Here is a 19,638-nt window from a genome sequence, read left to right as displayed (position 1 = left end):
GAGCAGCTTCGTTCGTAAACGTTAGTGTAACTTCATTCTTCAAACATCACGTGAACGTTGTGACTTCTTCATCTATCCAAATCACATTAGTCATTGTCACCACTAGTAAACAGCGCCCTCTGGTGGTATGGTGGTATTTCAAGGAACGCTATTATTATTAACTGAATAAACAGGCAGTAAGCTGCATAGTTCCAATCTGTTTCCTAACAAAAACAAAAGTGTCAAAGAAACAGCAGACAGCATATCTTATCTTAGAAATTCTATAGTATACTTTGCTAGTTCAGGAAGCTACAGCAATTATTCTATAAAATGACTTTAATAGCCTTTTTTCATATGCTATACCCCTCTTATACAGGAGCATCTGGGTCTGACCACGGAGTCAGGCATGGTGGCAGCAAGTAGGAGATGTATGGACAGACAGAGAGTTTCTGGACAACTTCAGGATGAGGAAAGCCACCTTCCATCATCTCTGTGACATACTCCGTCCAAAGCTGACCCGTCAAGACACTAGATTCCACTGGGCAGCATCGGTGAAGTTACGCGTGGCGGTATGCTTGTGGAGGCTAGCCACCAATCTCGAGCTCCGATCCCTCTCTCATCTCTTTGATGTTGGCCTGTCAAGTGTTTGTGTTTTCACCCAGCAAGTTGTGTCTGCCATCAATGAATTACTTGCACCACTGTACCTCCAAAAACCTTCCGCTGCCGAAGTGGAAGAGATTGTAAAGGGATTCCACGACAAATGGGAGTTCCCACAGTGTGTCGGAGCAGTGGACTGAAGCCATATTCCAATCCTGGCCCCAGATGTCAACCCAAATGACTACCGTAACCGCAAGGAATTCCATTCCATCATCCTACAAGGTGTTGAAGATCATCGGATGAGATTCTGGGATGTCAACATTGGCTGGCCGGGGAGGGTCCATGATGCACATGTGTTCGCAAACTCCTCATTTTATCATCAAGGACAGGATGGTACACTTGCCAGACCGGAGAGAAAACTTGAATGGTGTATACATACCTCTTGTGGTACTTGGAGATGTTGCCTATCCATTGCTACCATGGTTAATGAAGCCATACCCAGTGAGCAGAGGGATAACACCAGCGCAATCTGCTTTCAATTACCGCCTGAGTCAAGCCAGAATGACCGTGGAGAGGGCTCTCGGACGCTTAAAAGGAAGATGGAGGTGTCTATTGAAACGGTCAGACTTTCATGTCAGCTTTGTCAGTGATGTTGTGTTCACCTGTTGTGTACTTAACAATTTTTGTGAAAGTCACAATGAGGAATATGATGATGAAACTGAGGGTGAAGATCAGACACCAGACCCTGAAGACCACATCCACTGGCCTTACAATGGTGTTGAGAGTGGGGTGAATATTAGAGACGCACTGTGTGCTCATTTTGCAAGTGAGGAATGAGGAGACAGTGGGTGCATCCAAATTAAACACTACTTTTTACATTATAATGTAGTATATATACACCATGTATACTACATAATATTTGGTAAATACTGCTCCACACAAAATATAGTATGTATATAGTAGGTGAGAGCAGTGGAAATCTCTTGATGTAGTATACTATTTTTGCATACGATATAGATTAGTATATGCACTAGTAGGTAGGGTTGAAATCAAATGCACCCAGTATAATTTAGCGCACACACACACACACACACACACACACACACACACACACACACACACACACACACAGCTACAACCTAGCCTGGCCCCCACTCTATTTAACATGTTCTTTTACAAACCATTCTGTCAAATAGACTGGGGTGCATCCCATTGGGGTTCATTTCATCCCTTCCAACTTGGAAGGGAAGGATTTATCCAATCAAACTGCTAGATACAAACGATACATTGTACTTCCTTAACCAGTTGAACCAATCAAATTGTAAAGGTGGGTTACTCCACATTGTAAAGTGAGTTACTCAAAAATCCTGCAGTATGATTGGATAAATCCTTTCCTTCCAAGTTGGAAGGGAAGAAATTAGCCCCAAAGGGATGTACCCCAGTCTGACAGAGCGGTTCATAAGAGAACGCTTCAGATAGAGTGGAAGCCAGGCTAGCTACAACCATCTAATAGCATAATTTTGAAGCTTTTGTTGTAATTTAATTATTTAATGTGTCGTCTGTTATTTCATGATTAAAATGTGTGTATGGAAACATTAACAGCCCCGTCACTCATCAAATTCTGTGAAAAGGAAAACTATTAAACATTAGCATTAAAGTTAAAGGCAATCTATTTCTTTCTACAACTGCTCTATAGTAATTGTTTCAACATTGACACAAGAGCAACAGAATCACTGGTATTGTTCTTAATTCGTACTAGCTACTTCAGTTCGATTCAATGAGGAGGAATGTTGGGAAGGAGGAATGATTTGAAGAGAGAAACATACTGTACAAACACTTCAACATTTATTAAACAAATAAAAGATCATTAACTGTCAATAAACATTCTATCAAAAGGATAAGGGAACTCTACACCCAAAAGATTATGGGAACTCATTTGGCCATAGAAAATTAATTTATCATTTATCATATGAATTATTAATTAAAGAAGTGCATTCAGGTTGTAATTTAAAGTACTCAGTTCAATTTGTCACTCTGACACTTTTAATAAATCTGATAAAAAGAATTTTCGTTGTCATCATCAGGATACAGAACATTTCTGCTTGTCTCTAAGGGGTTGGGGGGTTGGGTCAGGATAGGTGGTGGTGAGTGAACTGGTGGTGGGAGTGGAGCTGGGGAAGGAGCTGGGGTAGGTTGTTGGTGAGATGGTTGGTGTAGAGACCTCTGTGCAAGCCATCCACCATGGACCAGAGGACGGCGTGTTTGGTCCCACGGAGAAGGAGCCAGGGGGGCATGAGAAGGTGTTGAACCCCAGGATGCTGCAGGCTGTTGTTGTGGTTGCTGCTGCATGCTTTGCACCAAGCTCTGAATGGCATTCAGAAACATGGTGCTGGTGGCCATCTGCTGCTCCTGCATCATCCTCAACTGCCTCTCCTCCGCTTCCTCCTGCCTCCTTAACCACCTCTCCATCGCAGCATCCTCTCTCTCCTGCCTACTGTCCTCTGACTTGGTAAAATCCTCCCAAAACTTCCTCTGCCACTCAGGGGGTCCGTCTTCTTCTCTGGCCCTCTTTTTGCCTGACCTTTTCTTTGGGTCACGAGCTGAACTGGTCCCTTCCTCATGACCACTGGAACCTGAAGCGGCCCCTTCCTCAGCTGAAGTTGTTGGGCCTGTGAAAAGAGAAATTTGGTTACTACCGGGAATAATGTACTTATGGGATAGCCTAGGAGTGTAGCCTACTGTAGTGTGCAATAAATTCTAAAATAATATTTCCTTGCAGTTGCTTCTTTATGTCAGTAGGGGTCACCTGAACCCCAGGCTATGGTATAATAATACCCTGACCTGTAGACATGGATTAACTAGGCCCTGCGTGACAACAGTTCACATACAGTACGTTACTAAAAACTACATCTACCAGTGATTTCAAAACAGAAGTAACGTTAAGTTAGCCAGAGGTTGGGCGATAACAAAGTAGCAATTCATTTCTCCGCAGCAACTCTAGTTCTCCGATAACATAGTAACGTTTGCAGGGTAAGAGACCAGAAGACTGCACTGACATGCAGAGAGAAAACATTGCGACTTAATAACACTCACTGATAAAAGAAAACCTGGCAAGAAGCTGGCACTAAGGTCATAACGTTAGCTCGCTTGACACAACTGGCAATTGATTGAGGCGGTTAGCTAGTTAACTATTGCCCCCTCTTAGTATTAACATTAGTGCTAACTTATAAAATAGCTAGAGATGGTGGCGTTTGTTATCTAGTCAGGCTAACGTTAGAGAGCAAACGTTAGCTAACGTAGCCAAGCAAGCTAACGTTAGCTAGGACTAGATAGGACAGGAAAGCTAGTTTTCGTTAGGTTAGCTAACGTTAACTCACCGCTCTCGTCACAGCTCGCAGCACCACCGTCGACGACTGTACCGGATTCCATCACTCTGACCGGTGAGCTCGTTGGGCGAGTGCTGAGGATTGGGTCCAAAAGGTCATTTTTCCTTTTCGGATGAGGAGGCCCCACTCCTCCTCATGGCATCCTTCACTTTGCAATAAACCTGGCGCAGCTTCTTCAGCGTCAGGTGACACTGCTCACCGGTCCTTTCATAACCCCCCTCTCTCATTCTTTCTGCGAAGGTAGCGAAAGTAATTGCATTTTTGTGGACGCTCTCCGATTCTTTCTGTATGGCATCATCTGACCATATATCAATTAAATATTTTGTCTCCTCCTCCCCCCAAGTACTACGGCGGCTCATCTTGACCAGGATCTTGACTTGAACTTTTGGCTCGTTGTTGCCGCTAGGTGCGCTCGTTGTTGCCAGGTGCGCTTGTTGTTGCCAGGCGCGCTCGCTGTTGCTAGGTGTTACTGTTTGTGTTTGTTTTATCACTTCCTATGATTGATCCGAAAGTCCGAACCTTTGATTTCACATTGGACATTCATGAACCTTGGTCTGAACCGAGACTACCTCCTGAGTTTGGACCAAAGACCGAGTCTTTGATCCCTGTACCCTGGTCCAAGAGGTTTCACACCTGGCAATCTGGTTTGGACTTTTCTGGAAAGTCTGAAAGTCCGGACTAAACAACATAAGTGTGAAAGGGCCCTAAGACTATCAATTCCATCCATTATCCAAACTGCTTATCCTGCTCTCAGAGTCGCGGGGATGCTGGAGCCTATTCTAACAGTCATTGGGCAGCAGGCGGGGAGACACCCTGGACAGGCTGCCAGACCATCACAGGCCTGACAAACACACACACACACACACACACACACACACACACACACACACACACACACACACACACACACACACACACACACACACACACACACACACGTAGGGACAGTTTAGTATGGCTGATTCACCTGACCTACATGTCTTTGGACTGTGGGAGGAAACCGGAGCACCCAGAGGAAACCCACACAGACACAGGGAAAACATGCAAACTCCACACAGACGACGGCCCGTGATGACATAGTCATAATTAAAGTATATATTTTAAAGTATAAAGTATAACTATATAAATATAGTGTAAAGTATTTTAGTACAATGACGTTGACCATCATGTTATAAAACACTGTACAATATTTATAACATCACATATGGCTATATATTTGATGATGATGCTGCTTACCTGTTCAACAGTAGCACAGCCAGGTCAGCATCATTTTTATGCCTTTATACTTGCAAAGTTTTTGCCTCCTCTCAAAAGTTCTTCACTTGGAGTTGCATTTATCATGCATTTTTTTTGCCGGAAGAAAGGGCTGTTTGAATACTTGGATAAACATGTTGTACAACTGGCTCCTCCATATTGGACTGTTGAAAGGTGCAAATGGATAAATGTGTGGGGACTCAGAGTTTTGTGGAGGGGCAGGGAGTCTTAATAATGATGGATTAAATTTATATAGTGCTTTATCTTGATACATACTAAAGTGGTTCACAGTGAAGGGGGAAAACTCATTTCAACCACCTCCAATGTGTAGCACCCACCCCGGTGATGCACGGCAGCCATTTCGCACCAGAACACTCCCCACACATTAGCTTTAGGTGGAGAAGGAGGGAATCATCGAGCCAATTACATTGGGGTATAATTAGGTGGCCAGACGGAGAGAGCCAGGTTGGGACACCGGGGAGCCCCCTACTGTTTGCGATAAATGCCATGGTATCTTTAATGACCACAGTGAGTCAGAACCTCAGTTTAATGTCTCATCCAAAGGACGGCATCTCCTACAGCACAGTGTCTCCGTCACTGCACTGGAATCAGTTTATTCAGACCAGAGGGAAGACTGTCCCCTACTGGCCCACCAACATCACTTCCAGCAACAATTTAATATTCCCAGGAGGTCTCCCATCCATATACTACCCAAGCCCACCCCTGCTTAGCTTCTGTCCTTCAGTAGAACCAGGGTACATGTTGGCGTGGCTGCTAGCCATACCAACATGTACTGTGGTTCATTACTGGTTTGTTTACCGAAAGAAAGATTCTGGGCTGAAACTTGGATTTTGAAAGCTGGAAACCTCAGCACCTGGGAAAGCTATCACTTTTCCATTGGTATAGATTGACAACGCTTTCTAAAACTTTAATACAAGGTGGTTTGTTTTTTGTTCTTTTTTGTTGTTGCTATAATTAAGACAACATTTTACTGATAACACCTTTAAGGCATTTCCCCTGCACTTCTCCCTCTGCCTACTAAAACATGCATATAAAGAGAGAGATTAATTATAGTCAGGTGTTCTAGATGAGTTATTCATAATTCTACCTGTCGCCAAACCAATCATGCCCCATCTACCAACTTCAACATATGGAAAGGAGTCGTAGTGCCTACCAAATCTGGCCATTCCTTTTTTTTTTTTTTTTTTCTTTCTTTCTTTTTCTTTTTCTTTTTTTTTACTGATACGCTCTGTCATGTCCATCATCCACCTCAGGCATGTATGCAAGTAACCTGCTAACATTTATTTCAGTATCTCTGATATATTCTCCACATCATTGCACCTTATCACCTCTTATTTTATCTGTATAAAGTCAATACTTATGTAGATATCTGAAGATTGTTGTGTTGTTGTTGTTATTCTATGTTTAGTACACCGAGAGGGCCACAAAACCAGAATCAAATTCCATGTATGTGCAAACCTACATGGCTAATAAACTTGATTCTGATTCTGGTTTTCTAAATGTGGGGTAAGAGGAATACAGAATTCACCACATACAGGAGGAGTTAGTGAAACAAGCACCAGGTGTTAAGTGAAGCGAGTTCATTTTATGATCTCTTTAGGGTGTAAATCAGGGTAACGTTTTAGCATTTGCCCTCGTCGAGGTAATTCTGTGTCTCTCAGAGCCCAGAGGAAGCTTGTGTCAGTGGAAGGCAAAATTGCAGTACTCTCATTCTCATTTTGCTGCTGCTCGTTCAATGCAAATTCTTCTTCTCTAGCTGGCAGCTGTGAGAGGCTCCTCTCTTCCACTGTGATTGAAATGAGCTGTCAGGTCAGCGCCCAGCGGTCTCACAGTGATGTATTCATTTAATTTCAGACAGATGACATGCCATATAAGTACAATCTGCTGGCCGGGCCCTGGCTCTCATGCACCTCCCAACACACACCACACATACGTACACACACACACACACACACACACACACACACACACACACACACACACACACACACACCAGCCACCAACTAAGCTGTCACTATTTGATGCATGTAAATGCAATTTTATTTCATTAAAGAAAACTTCCCAGCAATGCTTGTTCATTTGCTTGGTGTTAATTTCTAAAATATTAATACAAACCACGGTGTTTTTGTGGCTTGGAGGGTGTTATTTGTTTGAGCCCAGCAGGTTAAACTTTACAAGACCACATAGACTGATGAAGCCAATAGAAAATGTTAGTCAGAGCTTTCCACATGATAACTGCCTCACATCTTGGAGCTACTTTACAATACAGAGAGAGAACTTTCACGGGGACTTCAACCTGGTATTACCTGGTGTTATGTAGATTATACTTGGTAGTGCTTTTTCTATGGGTTTGATGAGTTTTCTCAGTTTCATCACTTTGGAAAAAGGGAGGGAGATGGAGAAATTGGCTTCCTGTAGCCTCACTTGGTATTCCATGAGCAGCTCTACCCTCACTGCTCATTAATATGCATGAGGAATGTTTGGCTTTTGTATAGAAGGGGGATTGGCCTGTGCGCGCGTGTGTGTGTATGTGTGTGTGTGTCCTGAGAAATAAATGTCTTAGTATGTAGTTTCAAGACAAGTTTGGGCTGTGTTTAATTCTGTGTGTGTGTGTGTGTGTGTGTGTGTGTGTGTGTGTGTGTGTGTGTGCGTGCGTGCGTGCGTGCGTGCGTGCGTGCGTGCGTGCGTGCGTGCGCGTGCGTGCGCGTGCGTGCGTGTGTGTGGTGTGCGTGTGTTTGCATAGCATATGTGCATAGATATAAATGCCTGAGTGTGGTTTCTGGACACATCTTGGGAATGTGCTTGAGACTGTTTGTGTATGTGTGTGTGCATTGAAGAGAGTGTATTTGTATGGCTGTGTGTGAGTGTGAATGTTTCAGTGTTTCTGAGTGGTTGGTGTGTGTTTATGTGTGTGTGTGTGTGTGTGTGTTTTGGGAAGAGAAAATTTGATTGTGTCTGCGATTGTGTGACACTAAGTATGTTTATGTGAGAGTGGGATTGAGTTGGTGTCTGTTTGTGTGCGTGTGTATGTGGCATGTGTGTTTGTTCGTGTGGGTTTATGTCAAGACCTCTGAAGGTCCCAGAGTTGAGTCCGCATCCGGAACGAATGGCAAGTCAATCTGGACCCAGCCCATACCTCGTGCTATGAATACAATACCTTAATGAAGAGTAACATTTTCTATTTTGTGTGTTGTTGCTGCCGAGTTCACACATTAACATTACAGCAGAGAATTTGCTTTGGGGGTGGTGCGACTTACAGTAACGCAACGTGTGTCGTTTTCAACTCAAGTAACGCCATGTTCACTTCACCTGGTTCACTGTCTCTCCTCTGCTCTGCTCTGCTCTGCTGTGTGTGTGTGTGTGTGTGTGTGTGTGTGTGTGTGTGTGTGTGTGTGTGTGTGGAGGGGTTGAGCCCCACCCTCATTGGATCACAGAGAGCAGAGGAGTGATGAGAGGAAACTAGCGCGACTTTAATTGACAGAAACGAGTAGCCTACTGGTACACAGGTTTTTGTTAGCATTAGAGCCATCAGAGGCAGAGTAGGAAGGGTCTTCACAAAACATTATAAAATAACTTATAACAAAAGTTAGAAATGAGTTGAGTAAATATTATTTGTTATCACCCATCATTCTGGAACTCTGACCTTGTATAAAAATCAGATGCGGACCTTTAAGTAATAGGTTTGAGAACCCTTGGTGTATGTGCATGTAAGCATTCTCTTCTGTGAATATGCTGTGAGCACGGGGCTGCCAAGATGGGGAAGCCGGTGGGAGAAGCTGAAATGTCATGGCTGTTGCCTGTGGTTCTCTGGGAGCTTGCTGGCTTGCCAGGGTGGAGGATACATGGCTGGTGAGATGGCTTGGAAAGCTTGGTGTCTAAAGTGAGACAGCAGGGTGAATATCTGACAAAATGAAGTGCTTTGCTGTCCTTCGTTATCTTTCTCCCATTCACTGGCAATGACCTGCTCTCTATTAAGCAGTCACTCCACATGATCTTTCAATCAACCTGTCCACTCATCTGTCTAATATGGGGGTGTCAAACTCGTTGTAGTTCATTGGCCACCTACAGCCCAATTTAATCTCAAGTGGGCCGGACCAGTAAAACCATTGCATAATAACCTATAAATAACAGCACCTCCAATTTTTTGCCTGTTCTGTTTGTGTAAAGAAGTACAAGAATATTCTGAAAATGTTCACAATTAATGAACCATCCATTTACAAAACAGATTATGAACAGCCTGGGATGTCTTAAGAAAGGTGCAATTCAGTTTTTCCACATTCAGTCAGTCTACTGTCATTACATGCGCATTACAATTTACATGAATCTATTTACTGTTTAACTTGCTCCTGAAACCTGGCACCTCTTAGCCTTCACAAGTACATCAATATTAAGTGTCAAATCCTGAGCAGTTGCCAGTTTTTGAATGTCATTAAGTGCTTCTGTGTGAGCCAGGAACACAGTTTTGTTTTAATGATGCTCATTACAGAAAAAAGCTTGTTCAAAAAAGTAAGTATTCTCAAACATGGACGAAACTTTTGTGGCCAGGGCTGTCAATTTTGGGGTACCCTGGTAAAACATACATAAAATGACTCCAAGCCCACCGAGGCAAATTTGTCCTTCAAATCCGAATCACATTTCTGGCCAATTATCTCAAGTTGGATATCCATGGGCAGATCAGAAGCCTTGACTGTGAATGTTGAGCGAAAATCGGAATTTTTTTCTCAAATTCACCTAAGAGCTGAAACCGTTGCTGAAACTCCCATAGCAACCCTGTAATCTTGGTCTTTGTACGGATTCATGTCAGCATTAATTCCAGTGGGATGCACATTTCTCAGATGGGGAAAATGAGCAGGGTCACCATTTGACAGGTGTGTCTCCCTCAAAGTCAGCTTCAACTGGAAAGCATGCTGTCCTAATGATAATAATAATATTTTTATTATTACGTGCATTCTCTTCTGTGAATATGCTCACAGCGTATTCACAGAAGAGAATGCACGTTTCCTGTATTACAGGATGTAAAACAGGACACGTGAAAGAAATAATAATAATAATAACTATAGTAATAATAATAATACTGTGACAACTTTGTTGCAGCCTTGTATCATTTTGTTCAGATTATTCAATTAGTCTGTAATATCCAAAATAAATGCAAGGTCCTGCAGCCATTCTGCACCCTGCAATTCCCCTGCTGTTTTCCCTTTTGTCTCATAAATTGTCCAATTTCATCTCGTAAATCAAAGAAATGCATCAGCACGGCTCCTCGGCTTAACCACCTACTTCGGTGTGGTATGGCAGGACATGGGTAATGTCTGCCAGTAAGAAGGCTGTCAAATTGACAATGATTCAGACCTCTGGCTTGGAAAAAATTAACAGTTCGGGCAATCACTCCCATGATGTGATCCATTCTTAACGACTTGCAACACAGTGCTTCCTGGTGCAAAATACAATGAAAAGTCCAAAAACTATTACCTCCATTTGTGGCCTGTACTTTCTTTTTGAATTTTGTCACAACACCTGCCTTTTTCCCGATCACTGATGGAACGCAGGGGCACAATGAGGGGAGGTGCAGAGGGTGCAATACACACAGGTGGCGCATCAGCAGGGGTGCCAAAAGTAGTGTATAGTAAACGATTTCTGGTTATAGGCCTATTTGTTTTTTAAAAGTTTAATATTTATAAATGTTACTTAGATGAGAATTTTGGATTAGAGTATATAGTTACATGTTATATTTTCTAATTATATATTTTTTTGCGTACGGTCTTTTGGCACCCCTGCTGATGTGGCGCCTTTGTGCATTGCACCCTCTGCACCCCCCCCCCCCCTCGTTGCGCCCCTGATGGTATGCTTACTGTAGCCAGGCTGACAGTATGGGCCCAGTCCACCCTGGCCCTGTCCAGCGCTCCAACGAGAGTTGAAAATGTCATTCGCTGTTCTGGTGTCTGTCATCAGCACAAACCCAAGGAACTCCTTGGTGACAGTCAGTCTCATCAACACCGCAAATGAATATGGCCAGTTGAACAACATTTGTAATGTCCGTGCTCTCAGCAATTGCAACCGAATATGCAACAAATGACTTAACCTTGTGTTTAATTTGGTTGTCCAAATCTTCAGCAAGAGCCAAAATCCTAACTCCTGCAGAGTTTCTCGTCAGGCTGATGTTGCTGTCAGGCTGTCGCTTGGCGGGGCAAACGATTTTTGCAGCCTTCAGCATGCATGTCTTCACAAACTCACCCTCAGAGTATGGCTTTGATGCTGATGCTGTTTCATTAGCAGTAAGGTAGCTAGCTTTCACAGCTGCACCGCTGATCTCTCGGCTATGAATAAAAACAGACTGCTATTTCCCCAAACCCGCCCACAACTCATTTATCTTCTCTGTTCTCAGTTATCCTTGCAAGTTCTTGTATTTTTCACAATGGTGAGTTTGATAGTGACGCAGAATATTTTTTCCTTGAGCACTGACATGTGCTGTGAACACACCAAGCACACTGGCTTCCCATTTACCTCTGCGAAGAAATAGGAACTGGTCCATTTTTCCTGGAAAACCCTATGCTCTGTGTCCACTCTTCTCCCTTTTGACAAAGACATATTCCACCGGCAGCTCCTGCATTAACAGTCTATGCTTGACAGTGTTGTGTCGTGTAAGCAGTGGTGCAGAGAATATATCAGAGATGCTGAAATAGATGTTAGCAGGTTACTTACATACATGCCTGAGGTAGATGGACATGACAGAGCATAACCAGTATACGCACAATGTTCAGTACAGTATATATAACATGGTTGGATTTATTTGACAGTGTTAAGCGTTCATTTGAATGACAGCCAATGGAAAGAAACTGTTTTTATATCTGGTTGTTTTAGGGTACAGTGCTCTGTAGCGCCTACCAGTGAGAGAGAGGAGTTGGAACAGGTTGTGACCAGGGTGGGATGGGTCTGCAGTGATGTTGCCTGCCCGTTTCCCGAGTCTGGAGATGTATAATTCCTGAATGGAGGGCAGGTTGGCACCAATGATTTTCTCTGCAAACCTAGCTGTCCATTGTGGTCTCTCCCTGTCTTGTTTGTTTGCCTAACCAAACCAGACAGTGATGGATGTGCAGAGGACAGACTGGATTATTCCAGTGTAGAACTGAATCAGCAGTTCCTGAGGCAGGTTGAACTTCCTGAGCTGGCGGAGAAAGTACATCCTATGCTGGGCCTTTTTGATGCTTGTGTCTATGTTGGATGCCCACCTTAGGTCCTGGGAGATTGTGGAACCCAGAAATCTGTAGGTTTTCACTGCAGACATTATGCTGTTGAGTTGAGGGGGGGGGCTGTTCCTGAAGTCCACTGTCATCTTCACTGTTTTGAGCATGTTCAGCTCCATGTTGTTATGGCCACACCAGAGGGCCAGCTGTTAAACCTCCCGTCTATATGCAGACTTGTCACCATCCCGGATAAGGCCAATGATGGTTGTGTCGTCCGCAGACTTCAGGAGTTTAACAAACGGGTCACTTGAGGTGCAGTCATTTGTGTAGAGGGGAGAGCACACATCCCTGGGGGGTGCCTGTGCTGACTGTCCAGGTGCTGGATGTGGTTTTCCCCAGCCTCACCAGCTTTGTTTCAATTTAACTTTTTTTAATTACATATTCAAACAGAATACTTTTTGTAAACTTTGTAGCAAACATTTATTGAAAAGATAACAGTAAACATTAGTAAAAGAAACACGAACTTGTGCGTCACAATCAATAAAACAACAATGTAGCAATTTCAATATAAGGGAAAAAATAAAAACAAACAGTTCACAACAATCCACATATACAAAAAAGTAAATCAAATACCAATAATGGAAATAAAACTGATTAAGTATAGATTTTCACTGGACTTCATTCTGATCATTGGCTGTAGCTCGTCGCTGCCCTCATTGCTGGTGATAACCAGGTCACAACACGTTTCACACTAGAGGATTTGAACTCGTTCACACGTCCAGATATTCAGCCTGCTAGATATCTGGGACGTGTCTGCGATGCATTGCCGAGACTCTTGACTAACGTCTTTGAACAGTTCACACATAGCGCTCGACCGCAGATTTGCAAGCGCCCCTGACCTAGGGCTTTTGTTGGGGAGCTCCAAAAACTGTTGGGTGGTGGAAAATCAGGGCTACAATCATGTAGTGTGAACTAGACATACATACTTTCTGACCAAAATACTCATCCTGGCTGTTATTTCAGTGTTTTGTCACACTTTTGCCTCACCACTGGCAGCGTCAGAGCCCCCACATTTTGCTATGGAATAACAATTTTTAAAGAGGTCAACACCACACCAAAGCTTGGGCTATCCACTGTTTTGGTTTTCGATATTTTTGCTGATTAAATTGTGTATCTTGAGGGTCCCTCTGTTGGATCCTTAAGTCTTCCCACAAACTATTTACTTAATTATTCAACATGTTTACAAGCTACTTCACTATGTACTCAAATCCCTTAAATGAACTACAACCCAGGACGAGCTGTTTGGTTAGAGTATCAACTTGTTTACACACCTTTTAGGGAGTGTGAGTGTGCACTCTCTGGTTCTCCCTGGTTTGGGATGCTTTTTAATCCCATACAGAGATCCTCCACACCAAACTGTGTTCTGCTGCCCCTTGACCTTCTGACCCTTCTCCCTCTTTCTCCTGTCCTGCAGTTACTTTGAGCTGGAGAGCAGTGGGATGAGAGAGGAGATCCGTTACCACTACCGCTCCAATGGCAAGCCTCGCTCTGAGTCCTTTCCCTACCGCCTGGCTGATGGCCAGTGGCACAAGATAGCTCTCACCATCAGCGCCTCTCACCTCCTGCTGCATGTGGACTGTAACAGGTAACACACACACACACACACACACACACACACACACACACACACACACACACACACACACATCACATATACGTATCACAAATATATCTACCACATACAGACATAAAAACGTGTGTTCACAAATACCCATGCACACACGCACACACCATCAAACACAAACACGCAGACACACATATACAAACATACATGGCATGTAAACAGGCTCATGTGCACTTACTCATACACTCACATAGAGAAGTGTGATGGAATTGTGTCCTCAGATAGTGTGTAGAGGGTGTGTGGAATATACCCTGCCTAGCAGCACTCCATAATGAAGTGGACTGTACCAATGAAATGATCACCGCATTGATCCAGCAGTGAAGGTCCTTTTCTGAATGGCCATTCAGTCAGAGGTGATCTATAAAGACTCACTACAGCAGTGATAATCTTCTGTTTTTCATCACAGACCTTAGGTTAGGTGGATATCACTTGTCCTCTCTGGTGGACACAGACACAGGGAACAAGGAAATGCAGTTTGATCACAGCAAGAGTATGGATGTATTGATCCAAGTGAGAAACGTTTTAGATCCCATTTTAAGTTCATTATGATGTCCTGTAATACCTTGGTAAAGAATTAGTTTTAAAATTCGATGATAATGATTACCATTATCTTTGCTGGAGGTTGTACATGTAACATGGCTGTTCTAATGAAATTGGTAGACTTGCAGACACAGCCTTTAAAAAAACAGACACAAAAAAACAAAACAAAACAAAACACAATAGGTCCTCATTGCTTGTAATGTGATATGTTTCACATTGTTTAGATTTGTTGAAATAAGAGTAATACTTATTTTTAGCATATCATTCTAAAGCTCATTCCATGTCCTCAGATAATGATGCATTAAATATAATAATGCTTAGCGTCCGGGTGGCGTAGCGGTCTATTCCGTTGCCTATCAACATGGGGATCGTCAGTTCGAATGCCCGTGTTACCTCCGGCTTGGTCGGGGGCGTCCCTACAGACTCAAATAGCCGTGTCTGTTGGTGGGAAGCCAGGTGTGGGTATGTGTCCTGGTTGCTGCACTAGTGCCTCCTCTGGTCGGTCGGGGCGACTGTTCGGGGGTAGGGGGAACTGGGGATAATAGAGTGATCCTCCCACGTGCTAGATTCCCCTGGCAAAACTCCTCACTGTCAGGTGAAAAGAAGTGGCTGGCGACTCCACGTGTGTCGGGGGAGGCATTTGGTAGTCTGCAGCCCTCCCCTGCAGCCCTCCCCTCCCCCACTACGCAGTACTGATCACACTTATACTGACACAGCAATCGTATATACAGTCCTCTGGATGTCTGGCACTGCTGGCTTGAGTAACTGGTTTTCAGGTTGTCTTGAGGATGGCAATTAATGCTCATGTAAACAGTAGTCTCATAGAAACCAATGTCATTAGGACACCATTATCCTGTCACTCTGGTGGCATTGCATCCGTTGACCTGGGCACCTATAAATCTGGAAATCTTTAACTGTAGTTTGTTTATGTAGATGTAGGAAAATGTATTAACTCATAAATATATATTCAGCAAAAAAAAGACCTGCCGAAGCAGTTTTGTGTTCACGGGTCTGCAATATTAATTTGATTTGGGATACCCACAAAGCATTTGGTTTTGTGTCGGGGGGGCTTAATTTCTGCATCATCCATTCAAATTGTGTAACACTTCAGGTGGTAGATTCATACAACAAGCTTTGTCAATTTCAAGATTTCATTTTACTGACAGCTGAGTACGTTTGCACATACAGGGAATTTGTTTCATGTGATACCCAGCATAAAGACCCAAGGACATGAACAAGTCATGTTCATTTTATTTGTATAGCCCATTATCACAAATTACAAGTTTGCCTCAGTTGGCTCCATAGCAATACAACATCTTGTCCTTAGACCCTCTCAGCATTGGATAAGGAACAACTCCCTAAATAAAAAACAAAAAAAAAACCTTTAACAGGGAGAAAAAATAGGAAGAAACCTCATTAAGAGCAGCAGAGGAGGGCTCTCTCTCCCAAGACGGACAGGCATGCAATGGATGTTGTGTGTACAGATTAAAACACAATTTACAGAACATATCTGTTCTCTATGGTAGTCAAATACTCTTGCGCATATACTGTGTGATATAAGTTATACGGGAAAACGTAGGGGCTAGATGACCTCGGGGAACTTCCAGAAGAGTGTACATGAGTGTTGGTGTGTTGACTGACGGTAATTAATTAAAACCGACAAAAGCTAAATAAAGCCTCCATCGCAATTATTTACATCAACATTGAAAGGGATAACGAAATTATAATGGAATTATCGTTGCATGAAGAATATGATGAGGAGGATGCCAAGCAGTGTCCAGATGCCACCGGAACAGCACAGGACCTGAGCCACATGACCACCATCACCATGTAGCCCTGACAGGAGGACAGACTACACATGCACACAAGAGAGACACACATCACACCATTCACATACACAGGAGAAGAGACAAGAAAAAAAATTAGTCACACATCTGAGTGAGAGAAGGATACAACACTGAAACAGGACATCAAAATTATATGGATTTATAAGATATATAAAAATGTGATGAGGGGGATGCCATGCAGTGTCCAGGTGGTGACCATCGTCACCATGGAGACCTGGGAGGACAGGCTACACATGCACACAGGGAAGACTCGCATCACACCATTCACATACATAGAAGAAGACAAAGGAGAAGACATCATTCAGAGAGAAAAGATATGAGAGAACAGTTTGCAATAGTCAATAATTTATATGCTATAATCTCATCGGCAGAACAGTGGTTGGTAAATTCATTGAGACAGAAACCGACCTGCCATGCAGCACAGGTTGTGAAATACTCAATTTAAAGGCAGCTAATTGTAGGCTAAGGCAAAAAGATGAGTTTTAAGTTTGTATTTAAAGGACTCAACAGACTCTGATTGTCTGATGGCAGCAGGCAGGTTATTCCACAAGAATGGAGCCCGATAGGAAAAGGCCCAGCCACCAGCTGACTTCTTTTTACCTTTGAGTACACACAGGAGCCCTGTATTTTGAGAGTGGAGAGCTTGAGATGGAATGTATGGTTTAAGGAAATCAGACAGGTAAGATGGGGTGAGCCCATTTAGGATTTTATAAGTCAGCAGAAGCACCTTGTATTCTGCTCTAACATAGATAGGAAGCCAATGAAGGGAGGCATGAATTGGTGTAATGTGGTCAAATTTTCTAGTTTTAATGTTGCTAAAAAATGTGGCGACAGGCATGGGCGTAAGTCTATGAATACTGGGATGACATTTAGCGCTGTACCTGTGCCCCCATCCATAGGATCAGGGCATCCAATGTAAAATTTTGCCAAATCAGTATGCAGATTGACAAGACCATACCGGATTGGTCGCGGCTCCATACGGGATTGGTCAAGGCCCAGGTTAACAACGGCCACCATTGGTGCTGTGCCCTAACAGGGTACCAATGGAAACTGTAAAATCCGCTGTGGCGACCCCTAAGAAATGGAACAAGCTGAAAGAAAAAGAAGAATAATGTTGTTAAAAAACAATAACTAAAACAATATCTAAAAAAATATTTATGTACCTTGGACTTTCAAGAAGTTGCAGTTTGGAAGTATGTAAGGGTTTTGAAATGTTAAATGTCTTTCTGTATTGAAAAGAGGAAAAAAAGCTAAGCATCACACATATCTGTATAGCTGAACTCTACCACTTCCAAATACAGTCTCATACTGGCTAGTTTGGAAGCTCACAGTATTTACATTTCATTCATTCTTCGATCAAGGTCAAGCTAAATACACTGAGCAAAAATTTAAACGCAATACTTTATTTTGGCTCACATTTGAAGTAAATGGTCCCAGATTTTACACAAATATGTATATACGTGGGTGGCACAGTGGTTAGCGCGGTCGCCTCACAGCAAGAAGGTCCAGAGTTTGAGCCCCGGGGTAGTCCGTTCATCCACTGTGTGGAGTTTGCATGTTCTCCCCGTGTCTGTGTGGGTTTCCTCCGGGGGCTCCAGTTTCTTCCCACAGTCCAAAGACATGTAGGTCAGGTGAATCGGCCATACTAAATTGCCCCTAGGTATGAATGTGTGTGTGTGTGTGTGTGTGTGTGTGTGTGTGTGTGTGTGTGTGTGTGTGTGTGTGTGTGTGTGTGTGTGTGTGTGATTTCAAAGTTTTGTCCATATGGCCAACCAGCCTCACAACTGTAGACCACATGTGACCATACCAGCCCAGGACCATTACATCTGGCTGCTGCACATCTGGGATGATCAGAGACCAGCCACACAGACAGCTGATTAAACCGTTGCTTTGCACAACCAAAGAATTTCTGATCAAACTGTCAGAAACTGTCTCAGGGAGGCATTTCTGCATGCTCGAAGTCCTTACCAGGGTCTACCTCAGAATGCTGTATGGCACTTTAACTGTCCCGAGTGGGCAAACGTTCACTGGCGATGGCCCCTGCCACACTGGAGAAGGTTTCTCTTTGACGATGAATGTCAGTTTCAGCTGTATCGGGCAGATGGAAGATAGCATGTATGGTGCCGTGTGGTTGAGCAGTTTGCTGATGCCAATGTTGTTGAAGGAGTGGCCTGTGGAGGTGGTGGGGTTTTGGTATGGGCAGGCATATCATAGGGACAAAGAACGTAGGTGCAATTTGTCAACAGGAATTTGAATGCACAGAGATACCAGGATGAGCTCCTGAGGCCCATTGTTGTGCCATTTACCATCAACTCATGTTTCAGCATGGTAATGCACGGCCACATGTGACAAGGATCTGAACAGAATATTTGGCACCCGGAAATGTCCCAGTTCTTCCATGGCCCACATACTCACCAGACATGTCACCCACTGAGCATGCTTGGGATGTTCTGGACCAGCACATACGACAGCATGTACCAGTCCAAACAACTATCGTATTATCACACAAGTATTAAATAGTATTTGCACAACCATTGAAGAGGAGTGGGACAGTAAACAACCTGACCACCTCTATGTGAAGGAGATGTTTTGTGCTGTATGAAACAAATGGTGGCCACACCAGTTGTAGATCTCTTCTGTGACATCACCTTGTGTTCCGTAGGTATCTGTGACCAACCGAGGTATATTTGTAGTAGGAATGATGTGAAATTGATAAATAAGTCAGCTGTTATGTTTCCATTTGTGAACTTCAGTTTAATAAAATCCTTGAAATAATCAAGTGTTGCATTTAAAACTTTGCTCAGTGTAGTTAAGTTTATTTTTAGTATAGTACAATATTTAGTATTTATCTTGTTTTACAATGATACTACAATGATACTCTATAGCTTTTTGTTTTCTTATTATTGATAAGCAGTACTCTGGGAAAAATGCGCCTTGAGTTTAAAATCAAAGGCTGCTGGTGTCTCAGAGGGCAGCAACGAGGATACTTTAATCAGGACTGCAGTGGAATTGGTGACAATGAAGGGCAGTTACCAAATTATTTAATTGAGTCATCCCACACTCATCTAAAAAATATATATCTTAAACATAACAACTTAGCTGATATTTATTTATCATATGCAGAAATCCCTGCAACCCTAAGAGCAGGA

At 43.2% G+C, this 19,638-nt stretch overlaps 1 protein-coding gene across 1 annotated transcript in view; it reads left to right on the top strand.

The window, feature by feature from the left end:
* The window catches only part of LOC130111478 (protein kinase C-binding protein NELL1-like), a 429,520-nt gene that overhangs the window by 109,195 nt on the left and 300,687 nt on the right, over positions 1 to 19,638 (top strand). Inside the window, exon 4 of the mRNA XM_056278686.1 lies at positions 13,893 to 14,063. Within this exon, the coding sequence (XP_056134661.1) occupies positions 13,893 to 14,063 (171 nt within the window). The remainder of the gene's footprint in view (positions 1 to 13,892; positions 14,064 to 19,638) is intronic.

Source organism: Lampris incognitus, chromosome 4, assembly GCF_029633865.1.
Source record: "Lampris incognitus isolate fLamInc1 chromosome 4, fLamInc1.hap2, whole genome shotgun sequence".
Taxonomy (NCBI): Eukaryota; Metazoa; Chordata; class Actinopteri; order Lampriformes; family Lampridae; genus Lampris; species Lampris incognitus.
Note: the sequence above shows the minus strand (reverse complement) of the source record. Positions and strands in the feature narration are given on the sequence as shown.